Source organism: Astyanax mexicanus, chromosome 21, assembly GCF_023375975.1.
Source record: "Astyanax mexicanus isolate ESR-SI-001 chromosome 21, AstMex3_surface, whole genome shotgun sequence".
NCBI lineage: Eukaryota > Metazoa > Chordata > Actinopteri > Characiformes > Acestrorhamphidae > Astyanax > Astyanax mexicanus.
Window position 1 is genome coordinate 31,600,573 of NC_064428.1, and position 15,146 is coordinate 31,615,718.

Here is a 15,146-nt window from a genome sequence, read left to right on the forward strand (position 1 = left end):
ATTTGAATTGTAAATTGTCAAAGGTTCCTAGGTCCGTGGCGAATATGCACTAACAGGCATTGGGGGAATGCAGGCGCTATCTTGGCAGGTTGATTGAATCAAACGGTTAGTCGCATATTTGCAACAACAGGCGTTAAGGGGTTAAGGAGCAGTAAAGTCACTCTGCTGAAGTATAGCATTATAAGACTGAGTTTTCAGTGAAGTTTCTCCAGCACTAAGGCTGGAGCAGTATAAGCATATACTAAGCATATAAACTAACCACAGCACTAGCTCTTTCGCCATTTAGAGGTGAGTATATCACCTCTAGACTGTATGTTTGCTGAGGTAAAACAAGTTATGTGGAACAAACCATTAGATGATAGAACCCTGTGTTACTGGAACACTCAGGGTTCCTCAGTCTAGTACTGTCGGGCAGCATTTACTAGCACTAACTGGGGCTGACTAAGTGCTTGCTAACCGGGGCTGGCACTCAACAAAATGTTGGAAAGTCCTTTTATTCACCCAAATAAATGTTTTTTTTAGGAGAGGAATCTGTGTAGATTAACATCCAGCACTCGTCTGACTTTTTAAAAAAATGTTATTTTTAAGAATTACAGTTTTGTTTACTTAGGCGCTTCCCCCAGCTTCCCCATCAGAAGAGAAACATGGCGACACCCTTACTCACTTAGATGTAGCATCCTTACTAGTGTCACTTAATTTGCCTTATAATCCAGTACATCTTTTATATGAAAATAGACTAAAAAAATAGACGTTCATTGATAGTGCGCCTTATAATCCGGTGAGCCTTATAGGTTTGTAGAAAGTTCACTAATTTTTAGGCTTTTTAGGCTTAATTTTAAGGCTTACCTTAACATTTCCATAAGGGTAGTTGTTATTATTTGTCTGGCTGGGAACGTTAAATGAGAAACGTTTTAATATCGTTGTGATGCAAACCATTTTGTATTATGTCACATTTTCAGAACCTTCCTGGAATGTTATTTTTGTAATGTTATTAAACGTTCTTATAACGCTCTCTGTTAGCTGCTTTTGCTGCTTTTATTGGAGTAACTGTCTCTACTGTATAAATAAGGCCTTCTACTAGATTTTGGAGCATTGCTGTGGAGAATTAACATTAACATTCAGTGACAACAGAAAGTATCGTTAGTGATGTATAGACCTTAGAAGTGAGGCACAGATTGGAATGGCACATTTTACTATTTAGATTCTGGTAGAAGTGCAACAGCAATGCTGAATAAAGTTCGTGCAGGCTGATCTGAATGGATGAAAATTGCAAAGTTTAGGCAAAATGCAAACGTGCACCTTCAGATCCCATTTTATCAATACAAAACATATCAGCTTAAGTCTAACTCTGTAATTGGAATGAACAGATTGATAACAGGTGTGGTTAAATGATTTAGATGAGAAATTCTGAGACTGAGATTCTGATGATGAACGGATGAAGAATAAAGGAGTAAAAGTTAAACTGGGGATGGATGAACGAGTGCTTTCAGTAATGGAGGAGAGGATGGGGGTCTCCCGCTGTTTGTTTCATCCATTAGTAGGAAATGAACAGATGGCTGCTGGACTTCTCCTGTTCCTCTCTTTCCTTTATGTCTCTCTCTCTTTTTTCTACCAGTCACACTGTTTCTCTCTATATATCTCTTTTCTTCTTTAATTGCTTTGTTTTATTAACTTAATTCTCTCTTTTCATTCTGCACCCTCCCTTCTGTCATGCTGTTTCGCTTTCTCTTTTTCAGTCACTTCCTTTTTTTCCTCTCACTCACTATTGTCTCTTCTTTTTCTTCTTTCTTTTCTTCCTCCTCTCTTTTTTCTTTCTCATATTTCTCTTATTCTTTTTTTTCTTCTTTTCCTCTCAATACCAATTCTTTCTCATCTATTTCTCTATTGCTTCTCTTGTCTGTCTTTTTTTCCCTTTTGTCTTGTCCTTCTATCTCCCTCTTTCTTTTCATTTGCTCCTCTTTTCTTTTTAATCTTTGTTCTATCTCTTTTTTGTTCATTCTGTTCTCTCTAATCCCTTCTGTCTCTCTCTATCATTCACTCATTTCCTCCTTCTTTCTTTTAGTTTTTTCTTATCCTTCATTTCTCATTGTCTTTTCTGTCTTGTTTATCGCTCACTCTCTACTGTCAAATTGCTTCTGTTTCAATGTTTTGTGGTTTTGTATTTTACCTTTCAGTTTACGCCATCTCTCTCTCTCTCTCTCTTTCTCTCTCTGTCTCTCTCTCTGTTTTTCTCTCTCTCTCTTTTGTTGTGTCCTTATTGTCCATTAATCTCTCTCCTCACAGTCTGGCCGGCACAAAGCTGACAGTGAAGGCCCAGGGGACGACAAGCGAAAACAAGCCAGTCCAGCTGTCAGGAGGCGGCCAGGAGACATCGGCACACACACACACACACACACACACACACACACACACACACACACACACTCATGCAGCAGTAAAAGTGGTGCAGCAGTAGTGTGGGGAAACAATAAATACTCATTAGGGAGCAGTAGAATGGAGAGCCGGCGCTCAGAAAGGCGGGATGTGACAGAGCTGCCGAGCGCTCTGACCGTCATGTCCACCAACATCTGCTTCTTGTCCTGCTGACTAGCGGCAGAAACCCATTCAAACGGCTCTCTTCCGCTGAGGCTGTGTGGGCTCGGGCTGAGGAGACGGCCGGCGGTGATGCCGAGGCTGTTTCTGAGTTTGGCAGAGTCCCTCAGGACAGCCTGGAACTGGAGTGTCAGTTTTTAAACACTGAAACAACAGGGATTATACTTCTACAACAGAGCCTGGCAGCATGCCAACAATGCCATAATGCTCATGTATCATTTGATTTATTATATTTGCTTTCCTAAGTTTGTAATTTGAAATAGTCAATTCTAAAACTTTACAATTATAATTAAAACCCAATACAACTAGCTGTATTAGTGTATAATTGAGCAAGGTTTTTCAACTAGTCTCAGCCTGGGACCCACAATTTCTCATGTTCATTAAGATAAGATAGGGATGGTTGGGCATGGAGGTATTTACAGGTTTCGTATGGTATCATGCAGCACATTTACCCACAGATGTTGCAACTGAGCCTGTAGATCCTGCTCTACACTCGTAGGTTGCTGAAGTTGAGGTTTCAGCTGGTCCCACAAATTCTTCATTGACACACAATCTGGCAATTACACAGCTCTGTGTTGATGTGAGCATTATCCTGCTGAAAATGCTAGTTAGATGCCTTACCATACGAGGCAACACATGCCCAGAAGTGCCCCTCGTATTACTACTAGGAGTGACCAACTGTTGCATTCAATGGCTCCCCAAATCCTCATGCCTCAAGCAGTTGGCAAAGGCAAATATGAGGCCTCCGCACAAGTTTAGGTTTTTCTTTAATGACAATACACCTTTAAATTTTAAATCAGACATAACTGCATGCTGAGTTTTGCAGCAATCTGGGTGTATTATTTTATAATGAGTTTATTAGAATGAATGTCAGCAAACATTTGGACATATAATTCATACTCTAGATACACTACATCAGATTATATCACAGTGGAGAAACAGACAGCAATCTCTTAATCTCTCATCAAGAGGTACACTACCCAAAAGTAGCTTCCGAGAACCTTTTAATACAGCAACAATACACTCTTGGGGCAAACGTACTAAATTTACTGGCATTTTCTGTGAGTAGAGATTAGTGTTGAAACAGTACAACACCCAAAAAGCATGTTTAGCTGTATAGAATCTCTCACCAGGAGGTACACTACCCAAAAGTAGCCTTAGATGCATTTTAGGACAGCAGGAGAGGCATTCTATGCCTTGTTATATCACACTGGAGAAACAAACAACAATCTCTTAATCTCTCACCAAGAGTTACGCTACCCAAAAGTAGCTTCTGAGAACCTTTTAATACAGCAACAATACACTCTTGGGTCAACCATACTCAACTTACTGGCATTTTCTATAGAGATAGTAGAGATTAGCATTGAAAGCAGTACAACACCCAAAAAGCATGTTTAGCTGTAAAGAATCTCTCACCAGGAGGTACTCCACCAAAAAGTAGCCTCTTAGAGGCATTTTAGGACAGCGGGAGAAGCATCTTATGCCCTGTTGTCTAATCAGATCACATCTGTAAACATTTACTTAAATGGCTGAGACATACCTGTTTTGCAGCAAATTTGGGTTGCATTATAATTATTTTTCCTTTTAATGAGCGTACAAAAAAAGATATGCACAATTTAGAAACATGGTCTGACAGACAGTGATCTCTGTTGATCTCTCACCAAGAGGTACACTTCCCAAAATTGTCTTCTGAGAACCTTTTAATAGGGCAGTGGGGGAACATAGAAGCACAAGACACACAATATCAGATTATTTCCCACTGAAGAAGCTAAGAAACTAAAAGACTTTGAGTCAGACAATCTTCTCCATCTTTCCTAAACATATACCAAAGACCTCCATTTGCTCCATTTGCTGTGGGTCTATTAAAAGGTCTCGTTTGGAATTCACACTGTGGGCCTGCGAGCGGCACCGAGGCCTGTTCTTTTCTTCTTCCTCTTTAGTGGTGAAGAGAAAGAGAGAGAGAGAAAGAGAGGGAGAGAGGCACAGTAAAGGTTGATCAAAGTAAACAATACACTCTTGGGTCAAGAGCACTCAATTTACCGGCATTTCCTGTGAGGAGAGTTTAGAGTCGAAAGCAGCAGCACCCCCCTCCAACCCCAGCCCGAGCCCTTCACTGACGAGACTCAATTTCACGGCACATTATCCCTGCACCATTCTCCTTTTACCTAAACACTCTGTCTCTCTCTTTCTCTCTTTCTTCTTTCTCTCTCTCTCTCTCTAGCTTTCTCTCTTCCTCTCTCTGTGCCCCTCATTAGGAGCGAGAAAGAGCGGTATGAATTAGTAATGGCAGGGAAAAGGTCTGAAAAGCCGTCCGCTCTTCTTTTGCCCTTTCATTATCCATCCTCAGGCCCTGCTACTCATCCCTCCTCGTTTAGATAACACGTCCTCCGACTCTCCCTCAGCCACCAGCCTGCCGTTCTGAACGTCGAGGCCTGCGACAGTGCTAATGCAAAATATCCTCTTTCCGATTAGATTAAATTAGACTTATCTTTCTGCCTCAGTGTGGCGGGATGTATCTCTAATTTCGTCGCGTGCCACAGTCAGGCGAGTGCGAGTTTGGTCGCATGACCCGCAGGCTTTCTAATGTCGCTATTGTGGGAGTTTACAGTAATTGGAGTAAAAGGTTCCTGTAGAAAGGGTTGAGTCTGGTGCCCCTAGAGTTAATTGCCCGCAGCTGCAGTTACAAAAAAAAGCAGCTTAAACGCTTAAACCAATGGCGAAGCAGGATGAGTGCCAGCCATTGAACAACATAAGGTGTGGTGTTGAGTCGCAGCGATTGACCAGGTTTTTCCTGACCACTGTTGATACTAGTGGGTACCATTCGGTGCGGATTTATTTGCTTGGGAATGCCCACACCTGTATAAGCTTTGAGGTGTTATCTTGTGAGTGAGGTTAAACACTGGCTAGAGTGCTCATGGCAAAGCCAGGCAAACTATCGAAGTTCGAGTGATAGTGGGTTACAGATGAATGGGACATACCATGTCTGAAGTTGTGCATGCACAACGTTCCTCAATCCACACTATCACATGTGTACCAGAAATATATCATAAGAAGAGTGCATTACCACCCCACTGGATATCATGATCATGACTGGTGACTTCTGGCTAGAACTGTCATTGTGAACTATGGCAGAAATCACTTACATCCACATTCAATGCAGGAGGTCTCACATGAATATCCCACAGGTCAGTGCAGCATTCTTTTGCATTAAACTATAGATTCTATTCCATGCCTTTGGCATGTCAGTTAATTTAATAAACTTAAATAAATGAATTGACTGACATCTGAAACCCAACTTAGAATCCAAAATCTGATCTAATCTTTGAAAATATAGCTCATAGAGTTTGGATGTTAGTCCAGTAGACACAATAAGATTAGAAACACTTACGCAAACTATTTTGGAACACAAGTTTGGACTATTGGTTTCCGTTTAATATACTGAAGGCACTTAACACTTAATCCCCTAGACAAAACAAGTCAATTCCCAGCTGTTGAACATCATCAGGTGGTGGGTGAGCATCAGTTGTTGATTATTGTACACAGTTTGGCAAGTATGTGCAACACTTGTGGCTCTATAGCTGGTAGTTTTTAGTGCTGATGCATTGAAAGATTGATCTAATGATTAACTGATGTTAGCTGTCAATTAGGAGGCTGTTGTGTAGTGCTACATAGCATTATGCGAAGTGGTTATGAAGTGTTACCTCAGGGGACAGCTTCGGATTGCCCACACCTGAATAAGTTGTGAGGTGTTGTCTATTCACAGTGGGTGATAGCAGAAATCACATTCACATTTAATGCAGAAAATTCCACACTAATAGTATTTGTAGAACATTCCAAATCCCAATCGTTATCTTGGACCCTAACCCACTTTTATTACTGATAGCGCTTTTCCACCAAAAGAACTCTGGTTCTTGAACCAGTTCCGTTCGGGCTTATAAAAATCATGGTGCTTTTCAGTGAACCAGCCCGCGTTTCCACTAGTTATATTGTGTGATATTGTGTGATGTTATATTTTGAAACTGTCAAACTATCACATCATACATCATTAACAGAGGAACAGAGGGCAATGCACAGCAGCGGTGAACAGAAATAGTCACAGTTTGCGCTGAAGAACCTGAAGAACGTATGTTCCGAATCCTACTTTCTTTGCTGGAAACTTGCCGAATGGTTCAAATTATGTTTGCCAACCAGAAATGTGCCGGTTCCACATAGGCGGAAAAGCACTCTGAGAGGGTGAAGGCCAGCATATGCCTTCTCTGAGATACACTATATGTCCAAATGTGTGTAGACACACAAATGCATGAACTCAGCCACTTGTTTGGCCTCTGTAGAGAAAAACTGCAATAGACCTATTTGGACCAGGTTTGAGCTAATGTGCTCTGAACTGTGGACTCCTGGAGCCCTGGAACTGTGTTCTTTGGAATGATGGCGCAGACAAGAGACAAGAGAACCTGAGAAGACACACATAGCACTTTTCTACCAAAAGAACCTTGGTTCCTGAACCAGTTCCGTTTGGGCTTATAAGAACTGTGGTGCTTTTCAGAGAACCAGGCTGTTTTTCCACCAGTTTAATGCAACCGTCAAAACGTCACATCATACGGTTCCTGCTGTAAACAAACGTTCCTGGTTCTGAAACCTACTTTTGTTGGTGGAAACACATTGAACAGTTTAAAATTAGGTTTACAGACCAGAGCAGTGCCGGTTCCACATCGGTAGAAAATCGCTAACAGTGATATTTTTGAGACACGTGCCCAGAGCAGTGTAAGGCCATTGCTTTGGCACCTGAAGAGCAGTTAGAATTAAGGGCCTTACTCAAGGGCCCATAACAGTGGTGGCCATTAAAATCTGGATATCGAACCCACCACCTTGTTGTCAATGGCCTAGGTGCTCAAACTGCTGAGCCGCCACTCAATTGTTGTGTTGGGAATGAAACCCCTTCAAACTACTACGACTAATGCATTGTAACTGAACAGCTAATGTCAGGTCTTTTGTCTGTCTGGTTCTCATGTCTGTGTTATTCTCAGGTCTGTGTTTCTTTCCCAGTGTTTTTCCACTCACCTGTGTCCATGTGTAGCTCCGCCCCTCGTTAGTCAGTCCCCAGGTGTTACCTGTTCTCTTTCCCGCCTTGTGTGTGTATTTAAGCGTCTCTGTCAGTAGTGTTTTTGTCGGTTCTTGTGCGTTTTCACGTCTGTCACGGCTGTGTTAATCCCATCTGTTAGTTGGTCTCCATGTGGCTGAGTTTCTGTTTGGTTTATGTTTTGTTTTCTGTTTTTTAATAAATATTACTTGCATTAGCGTCCGCTCTCCTCGTCCCGTCCTTCAACACAGCGTTACAGAAGAACCGACCAAAAAACCATGGACGCTGTAAGTAATCCGTTTTATGGATCCAGGCTGGCGATCCGACCCACTCCATTCTCTCGCGGCGCTCAGGAGGAGTATGGGACTGAAGACTCCTCCACTTCCCGGCGCCGGAGGAGAAAAGGGAGGCGGCGGCACTCGCAGCGTGCTCAGAGTTCCTGCCTGCCGGAAGAAGAATCCTTCCGGAGGGAGGATTTTCTTAGGGGGGCGCTAAGGATCGGTGCTGTGAGCCTCGGGTCGAGCCATGAGTGCCCGAGGCAGAGGACGCGCAGCCCGTGGGACTTCCTGGGATGTGCTCCCAGTAGCTCCGAGGAGGAGGAGGAGGAGCTCTACCCCGCACCAGCCCGTACTCCGTGGCCGTATTCCCTGGCGGCTGAGAAGCCACGCTCTTTGACTCCTGTGGCTCATCCGTGCTCCGAGAATTCCGCGGTCGAGACGCCGCGCTCCGAGAAGCTTGCGGCTTGCCGGCGGCAGCGCCGCTCTCTGAAGCTCTGGCTAAGCTAGCTAGCCTGCTAGCTCCACCGCGCTCTCAAGCCCCACCTGCTTCCAGCTCTCCAGCCCGGCCGGATTCCAGGTCTGCGACTCCTGCTCCAGAAGCAAGCTCCGGTCCGATTTCTACCGCCTCGCCCACTGCTGAATCTGCGGTTCCAGGCCGGATCTTGGCGGCAGCCGCACTCTCAGCTCCTGCTGAATCGGCGTCTTCGCCCTCTGTATCAGCGCTGCCCGCGGCTCCGGCCGTCTCTGACTCTGTGCCCGCTGCCACCCCAGTTCACGTGCCTGGGCTACCCGCCTCTGCTCCTGTGCCTACTCCCAGGTCACGAGCTCCTAGGATCGCCGCGCCTGCTCAAGCCTCCGTGTCTGCAGAAGCTGCTCCAGCCTCCGTGTCTGCAGAAGCTGCTCCAGCCTCCGTGTCTGCAGAAGCTGCTCCAGCCTCCGTGTCTGCAGAAGCTGCTCCAGCCTCCGTGTCTGCAGAAGCTGCTCAAGCCTCCGTGTCTGCAGAAGCTGCTCCAGCCTCTGTGTCTGCAGAAGCTGCTCCAGCCTCCGTGTCTGCAGAAGCTGCTCAAGCCTCCGTGTCTGCTCCAGCTGTTCAAGCCTCCGCGCCAGCGCCTGCTCAAGCTGCACCCGCCGCGCCTGCTCAAGCACCAGCAGCTCCAGCTGCCCCTGTTCCCACTCCAAGAACAATGTTTGGCCCTAGGCCCCGTGTCCCTAGGTCAGCTAGACCTCCTGACTTTGCCCCCAGTAATGTGCCCAGGCTAACCCCACAGACTTTTGCTGGTCCTGGGCACCCTCTTGTGTTTTTTGTGCCCCTGTCTCTCCCTGTCATGGTTCCCGTGTCTGTCCATTTTCCAGTTCCTGTCCCCAGTGTTTTTTCTGTTCCTGTCCCTGTTACTGTGTTCGTGTCAGTCCCTGTTAATGTCCTCGTCCCTGTTCCCATGTCCAGTCCCGTCCAGTCTCCTGTCCCGTTTCATGTCCAGTCTCCGTCTCCTGTTCAGTCTCTGTCCATCGTCCAGTTCCCGTTCATGTCCACTGTCCAATCCCCTGTCCAGTCTCTGTTCGTGTCCAGTCCCCAGTCCAATGTCCAGTCCACAGCTCCATCCTCAGATCAGTCCACTGTCCAGTCTCCTTTGTTGTCTAGTGTCCAGTCTGTGTTTCGGTTTCCTGTCCCGTTCTTTGGCCAATCTCCTCTCGTCTGTGCTCGGTCTTAGTCTTGTTTGGTATCCTGTTGTGTTTTCCACCCCCTCTTGCCCGGCTCCTGGGGATCTGTTTTTACGCGCCCCGGGAGTTGAGCGTTAAAGGGGGGGTTCTGTCAGGTCTTTTGTCTGTCTGGTTCTCATGTCTGTGTTTCTTTCCCAGTGTTTTTCCACTCACCTGTGTCCATGTGTAGCTCCGCCCCTCGTTAGTCAGTCCCCAGGTGTTACCTGTTCTCTTTCCCGCCTTGTGTGTGTATTTAAGCGTCTCTGTCAGTAGTGTTTTTGTCGGTTCTTGTGCGTTTTCACGTCTGTCACGGCTGTGTTAATCCCGTCTGTTAGTTGGTCTCCATGTGTCTGAGTTTCTGTTTGGTTTATGTTTTGTTTTCTGTTTTTCAATAAATATTACTTGCATTAGCGTCCGCTCTCCTCGTCCCATCCTTCAACACAGCGTTACAGCTAAAAATGCTTTGTGGAGAACACTAATGGCCAATTCTATAATGGATCATTCTGGCTCATAACAGGCTCACTCTTTGCTGTCCATTTAAAGACAGTAGGGCTTGACAACTTCCTTTTTTGAGTATGAAACAAGTGTAACAAGACAGAAAGTGTCTATACATAATGTAAACCCAATGTATTTCTCTTTACCATGTACTTATATAAATATTTAAACAGCACAGTGGTCTGACCATAACAACTCCTGACATTTATAAAGGTTAACAGGCTGTTTTATTCTGGACAGGGATTAAAATTAGATTTGAGTTTTTTAGGACCTGACGTATCCAAGAGTCGTGCCTCATTGCCGGATCCAGGAATAGATTTCTATTCTAAAAAAATGTCCCTCCCTCGGTTTTCCCTGGACTCGTACACTTGGGAAAATCCGTTCTGCCAGACCAGTGATATAATGCTGTTATTTCACATTCAGAAATAGAAGTTTGTTTAGCCACATATCTTAAATTTGCTCAGTGGAAGGGAGTAAGGCAGTCACTCAGTGGGAGGCTGTTTTCTGTTGGAGTGGAATTCGGCCACAGTAGAGTAACAAAAGCAAAAGTGATTCACTGTCCATTCATGTAAGACAACACGGACACTTATGGTGGTTCTGATAGACAAATAAGCAAAAGAATCTGTATTAGCATAAATGGAAAAATGGATTGCCCTTTTGACCCCTTTTTGGTTCCTTGCAAACTTCCTTCTAAGGTATTTTGCGGAGATCTCAGTTGAAGATGCTTTGTGGAAAGATGTAGGCAGCTAGGGACTGCCCACACCTGTATAAGCTGTAAGGTGATATCTTATTATGTGATATTTTGCCATGGAGTCATGGAAGGATAATATAGCTCTCGAAAAAAAATAAGTTTCTTTGATTTGACCAAATTGAAATCCTTAGAAATATAATCAAGAGGAAGATGGATGATCACAAGCCATCAAACCAAACTGAACTGCTTGAATTTTTTCACCAGGAGTGAGTAGCATAAAGTTATCCAAAAGCAGTGTGTAAGACTGGTGGAGGAGAACATGCCGAGATGCACGAAAACTATAATTAAAAACCAGGGTTATTCCACCAAATATTGATTTCTGAACTCAATTCAGTTTATAGAATAAATAGCAAAATCAGAAGAAGTTATTCAGAAACTGAAGTGATCTCTTAATTTTTTTCTAGAGATGTATATTTGTAATTATCTTTTTTTGGTGGGTGTCCATTTTTTATTTCTGAAAGGTGGCAACCCTACTCTTATTGGTGTATCACAGTATAGTCACCCAGAGCAGGAATTGAACTGTACCACACCAACCAATGATTGGGGAGAAAAAAAATACTGGAAAAGCGAAGGTCTAATTAACATTTAAAAAACATGATTTAAAACCTCTTGTGTAGCTCGAAATGTTTGACTCAAAAATGCACAAAAAAACTTAATGTTTAGGCTTGTTATGGCTACTGCACCTGCGCAGGTCTCCACAGCGAGGGGATCTTCCACACTTCCCCGAACTCTGACTCTCCTCTACTATCCACACAAGTGGCAAACTGATTATAAGCATTATAAGAAATCTGTTAAACTTGAGATGTTCCTTTGAACTTTGAATGTCTTTACTGTTAAACTACGCACAATGTAGAAAATAATACAAATAAAAAGTAAAACCACTGAAAGACAATTTCCCCACCCCCAAAAAAAGAGAGAAAACAAATGAAAATACTCAAATAATCAGGTTTTAAAACCTACCTCCTTTGAACCAGGTGAAAAAATACTTTATTGTATATCAGGTGGACACGACAAAAGTAATGACATGCCAGCATGCTCTCCTAGTAGGGTATGAGGGTGGGTTATGGACTTGATCAGAAACCATATTAATAATAATAATAATAATAATAACAATAATAATAACTTAGATACAAGATATTTCATTAACGAGGTTCTGTATTTGTACTGATTTTCCTAAGACATCTACGACATACAATGCACAATATTATCTCTACACTTCTTTTTTTTTCTGTATGTACACTTTCCATGTCTGTGAGTTTTTTTTTCTTTTGAGACATCTGCTATAACCCCACATAGAACACAGAATGACATAAACCCAGAATATGGACATAAAAATATGGACAACCTCCCTTTTGTTGGAAATATAATGTGGAAATATTAAGTATTCAACAAAACACAACAAAATAAAACACATTTTTGTTTTAAATGTCACCTTTTTTTTGTAAATGAAAGAAGTCAACTCAAAACCCATCAGATCATCAGATCCCACACATTGAAATAATAATGCACTCATCATCATCATCATCATCATCATCATCATCAAAAAAAAAAAATAGTTACACAAGTGTCTAATTGCAATACACGATTGGGAAGAAACATGAAGGTCAACAGGAACAATAAATAATTATATATTCATACTGATGTTGGGGCTATATCCATTGATCTTATTTATTGAGCTACACATAGAGAAGTAGTGTATAACACATTTGTAGCATCCCAAGGTGTTTTTCCACCAGCATGGTGCCAGTGCTGGAGCCAAGTTCCTAAACGGTTCTGTTTTTTCTGCTTTTCCACCACAAAATTTACATTTCTCGGCCAGAAAAGTCTGTTTCATTCTAGCCCCACAATCTTGATGTTCTGGAACCAGTAAACCTGTAAAAAAACGGTTTCTGGTTTGTTGAACACCCCCACATTCACGTACATAGTGAGTGACTCCTTAAAGCAGTGAAAACATGGGCTGATTCTTAGCACAGTGCTTCTTAGTGCCTTCATATATGGATTCGTTGGTTTTCTCCACTAAGAAAAAGTAGAATGAATCCCCCTTTTGTCCTGGTGGAGAAGACACCATTAGGAACCTCTACAACCATCTACATGTTGAGACATCTGGCAAGTCGCCATGTTACACATGCATTTCCCAATATTTCTGTATATGTAGCTCGATTAATATGACCGAGGTTCCTATCATACACCCTGCGCAAGGTGCTTCACGATGCTCTTTGCTATCTTACACCCCGTCAACAGCCTATTTTCACGCCGTGTGCCGGCGCTGTTTAAATAGCATCAGAGTCTAGGAATAAATCTACACTGATGGACTGGCGTGGTGGTCTGGAATTGAGGTGTGTTCAGGTAACATTTTGGCGTGTTGCTTCAGGTGCGCCACTCACTGATTAAAACCCTGACATCAGTCAAACGTCAGAGTCCATTCCTGACTTTTAACTCAACAATAAACAGAATAAAGAATAAAATAACATTACTGTTCTCTTAAATCCTTAAATGAGCTGCTGGCGTACCTTCACAGCAGGTCTATATCCTCTGCTGAGATACACTGCAAAAGCGGCGTGCTGTTAAGATACGAACGTGCCAAAGTCAGAGCTCACCCGCTTCTTAAAGGGAATGACTGCTGGGAATGACACTTTGATTGGTTTATTTCGCGTTACGGCCAAAATGATCTACAACCATGGTTAATTAAGAGAATTAGTACAAGGCGTACTAATTTTTTGCGTCATCATGATAGACACACCAAAGACACACCGACACGCCCCAAAAATCAAGCATCATATCGGTCTAAATTCATTTGTGAATTTATTGCTCCTGGTAACTTGTTTTAAAAAAAACCTTTCCTTTTTAAACACCATTGCAATTCACACTTTTGTAACTCTAGTTTTTTTTTTTTTTGGATTATGATGAGTGTGCAACGCTTTATAGATACTTCAACACAAAAAAAAAGAAAAACGTAGCAGAGTATCAGAAGGGAGTGATATAAAGAGTCTATATCAGTCTTCAGTGTAGTGTAGTGTAGTGTAGTATAGTGTAGTGTGGCTGGTTTCGATACCCTAGAAAACGCTTCTTGCCTCCTTTTTGTCTATTTTTTGTGTCTTTTTCTTTTCGTGTGTCTTTTTTAGTCTCTTCAGCTTCTCGCAGGTGGAGGAACGAGGTACAGGAGAGTCGAGGCAGACTGGTTGAGGGCATTGATTTCCAATGCTTGTGAACGTCTCTTTGCAGTAAGTCCTTGAAACGTCTGCAGTCCTCCAGTCCTCCGATATCGAATCGAGTGGTGTTGTCGTCGTTACTCTCTGCTCCGGACGCTCAGCTCTCTCTCCCCCCCCGGATGGATGGACGGATTGATTGGCGTGTTGAAGCTCCGCCCCATTTTCCTTTCAGTACATCACTGCGGACTTGAGGAAAAGGCGTCCGTCTGTGAAACGAGAGTGGGATACTAATGAAGCTGGGGGTGGAGGAGGAGGAGGAGGTGGAAGAGGTGGAGGAGGTGGAAGAGGTGGAGGAAGGGTGGGTGGGGTTGTGTATGGGTGGTGGTGGAGGGGAAGAGAGGGGGGTGGAAAGAAAAACACTGTTTTTGAAAATTTGCCAAACTTGACTGATGTCGCCCGCGATGTTTAATGAATGGCGCCGGTCCATAAGGTTGTGTTCTAACATGGGCCGATCTCAGAGACAGATGAAAGGTTTGTTAAGAGAGAAGATGGTGCATTAGAATAAATGTCAAGCGAAACAAAGCGCGCCCACGCGCTCTCTCCACCGCCACAAAAAAGAGAAAGAAAATCCTTTGAAAGATTAATTACTACATGTAAATTATGTAAATTATGCCCATGCAAATATTTCATGAGGACAATTAAGAGAGCCATTAATTACTGCCCCCTGTTCTCTCTCCCTCCCTCCTTCTCCCTCTCTCTCTTTTCTCTTCTCTTCTTTTTTTTTTTTGCTTCACTGACATTCAATTTAATTTCCCTCTCAATGCTTTAGATGTTTAATCTTCCAACAAAAGGCTCCCTGACACACTTACTTACTGGTCACATGTGCCGCTACTACCACCATCACCACCACCACCACAATCACCATCCAACATCACTAGCATCACTATCACTACTACCACTACCTCTTCTATCCCCATCAGGAGTTGTGAACCACTTCTGACACAAATCTTTACATTTAACTGTACTTTAAAACCCAATACTGTGTTTATAAGAATTGATACAGTATTAATAAACTTGTAATACCATATTTTTCGCACTATAAGGCG

The 15,146-nt window shown here is 43.2% G+C and overlaps 2 protein-coding genes across 5 annotated transcripts in view; one reads left to right on the top strand and one right to left on the bottom strand.

The window, feature by feature from the left end:
- tmem41ab (transmembrane protein 41ab) overlaps positions 1-15,146 on the top strand; it is a 519,270-nt gene that overhangs the window by 171,347 nt on the left and 332,777 nt on the right. The gene's annotated exons all lie outside the window — the stretch shown is intronic.
- dachc (dachshund c) overlaps positions 11,853-15,146 on the bottom strand; it is a 117,064-nt gene continuing 113,770 nt past the window's right edge. For 2 of the 4 annotated variants that reach the window (XM_022674613.2, XM_022674614.2), the window contains exon 11: positions 11,853-14,336. In XM_022674613.2, the coding sequence (XP_022530334.2) occupies positions 14,269-14,336 (68 nt within the window). In that variant the 3' untranslated portion in view covers positions 11,853-14,268. The remainder of the gene's footprint in view (positions 14,337-15,146) is intronic. The other 2 variants (XM_022674615.2, XM_022674616.2) reach the window with 1 other exon arrangement.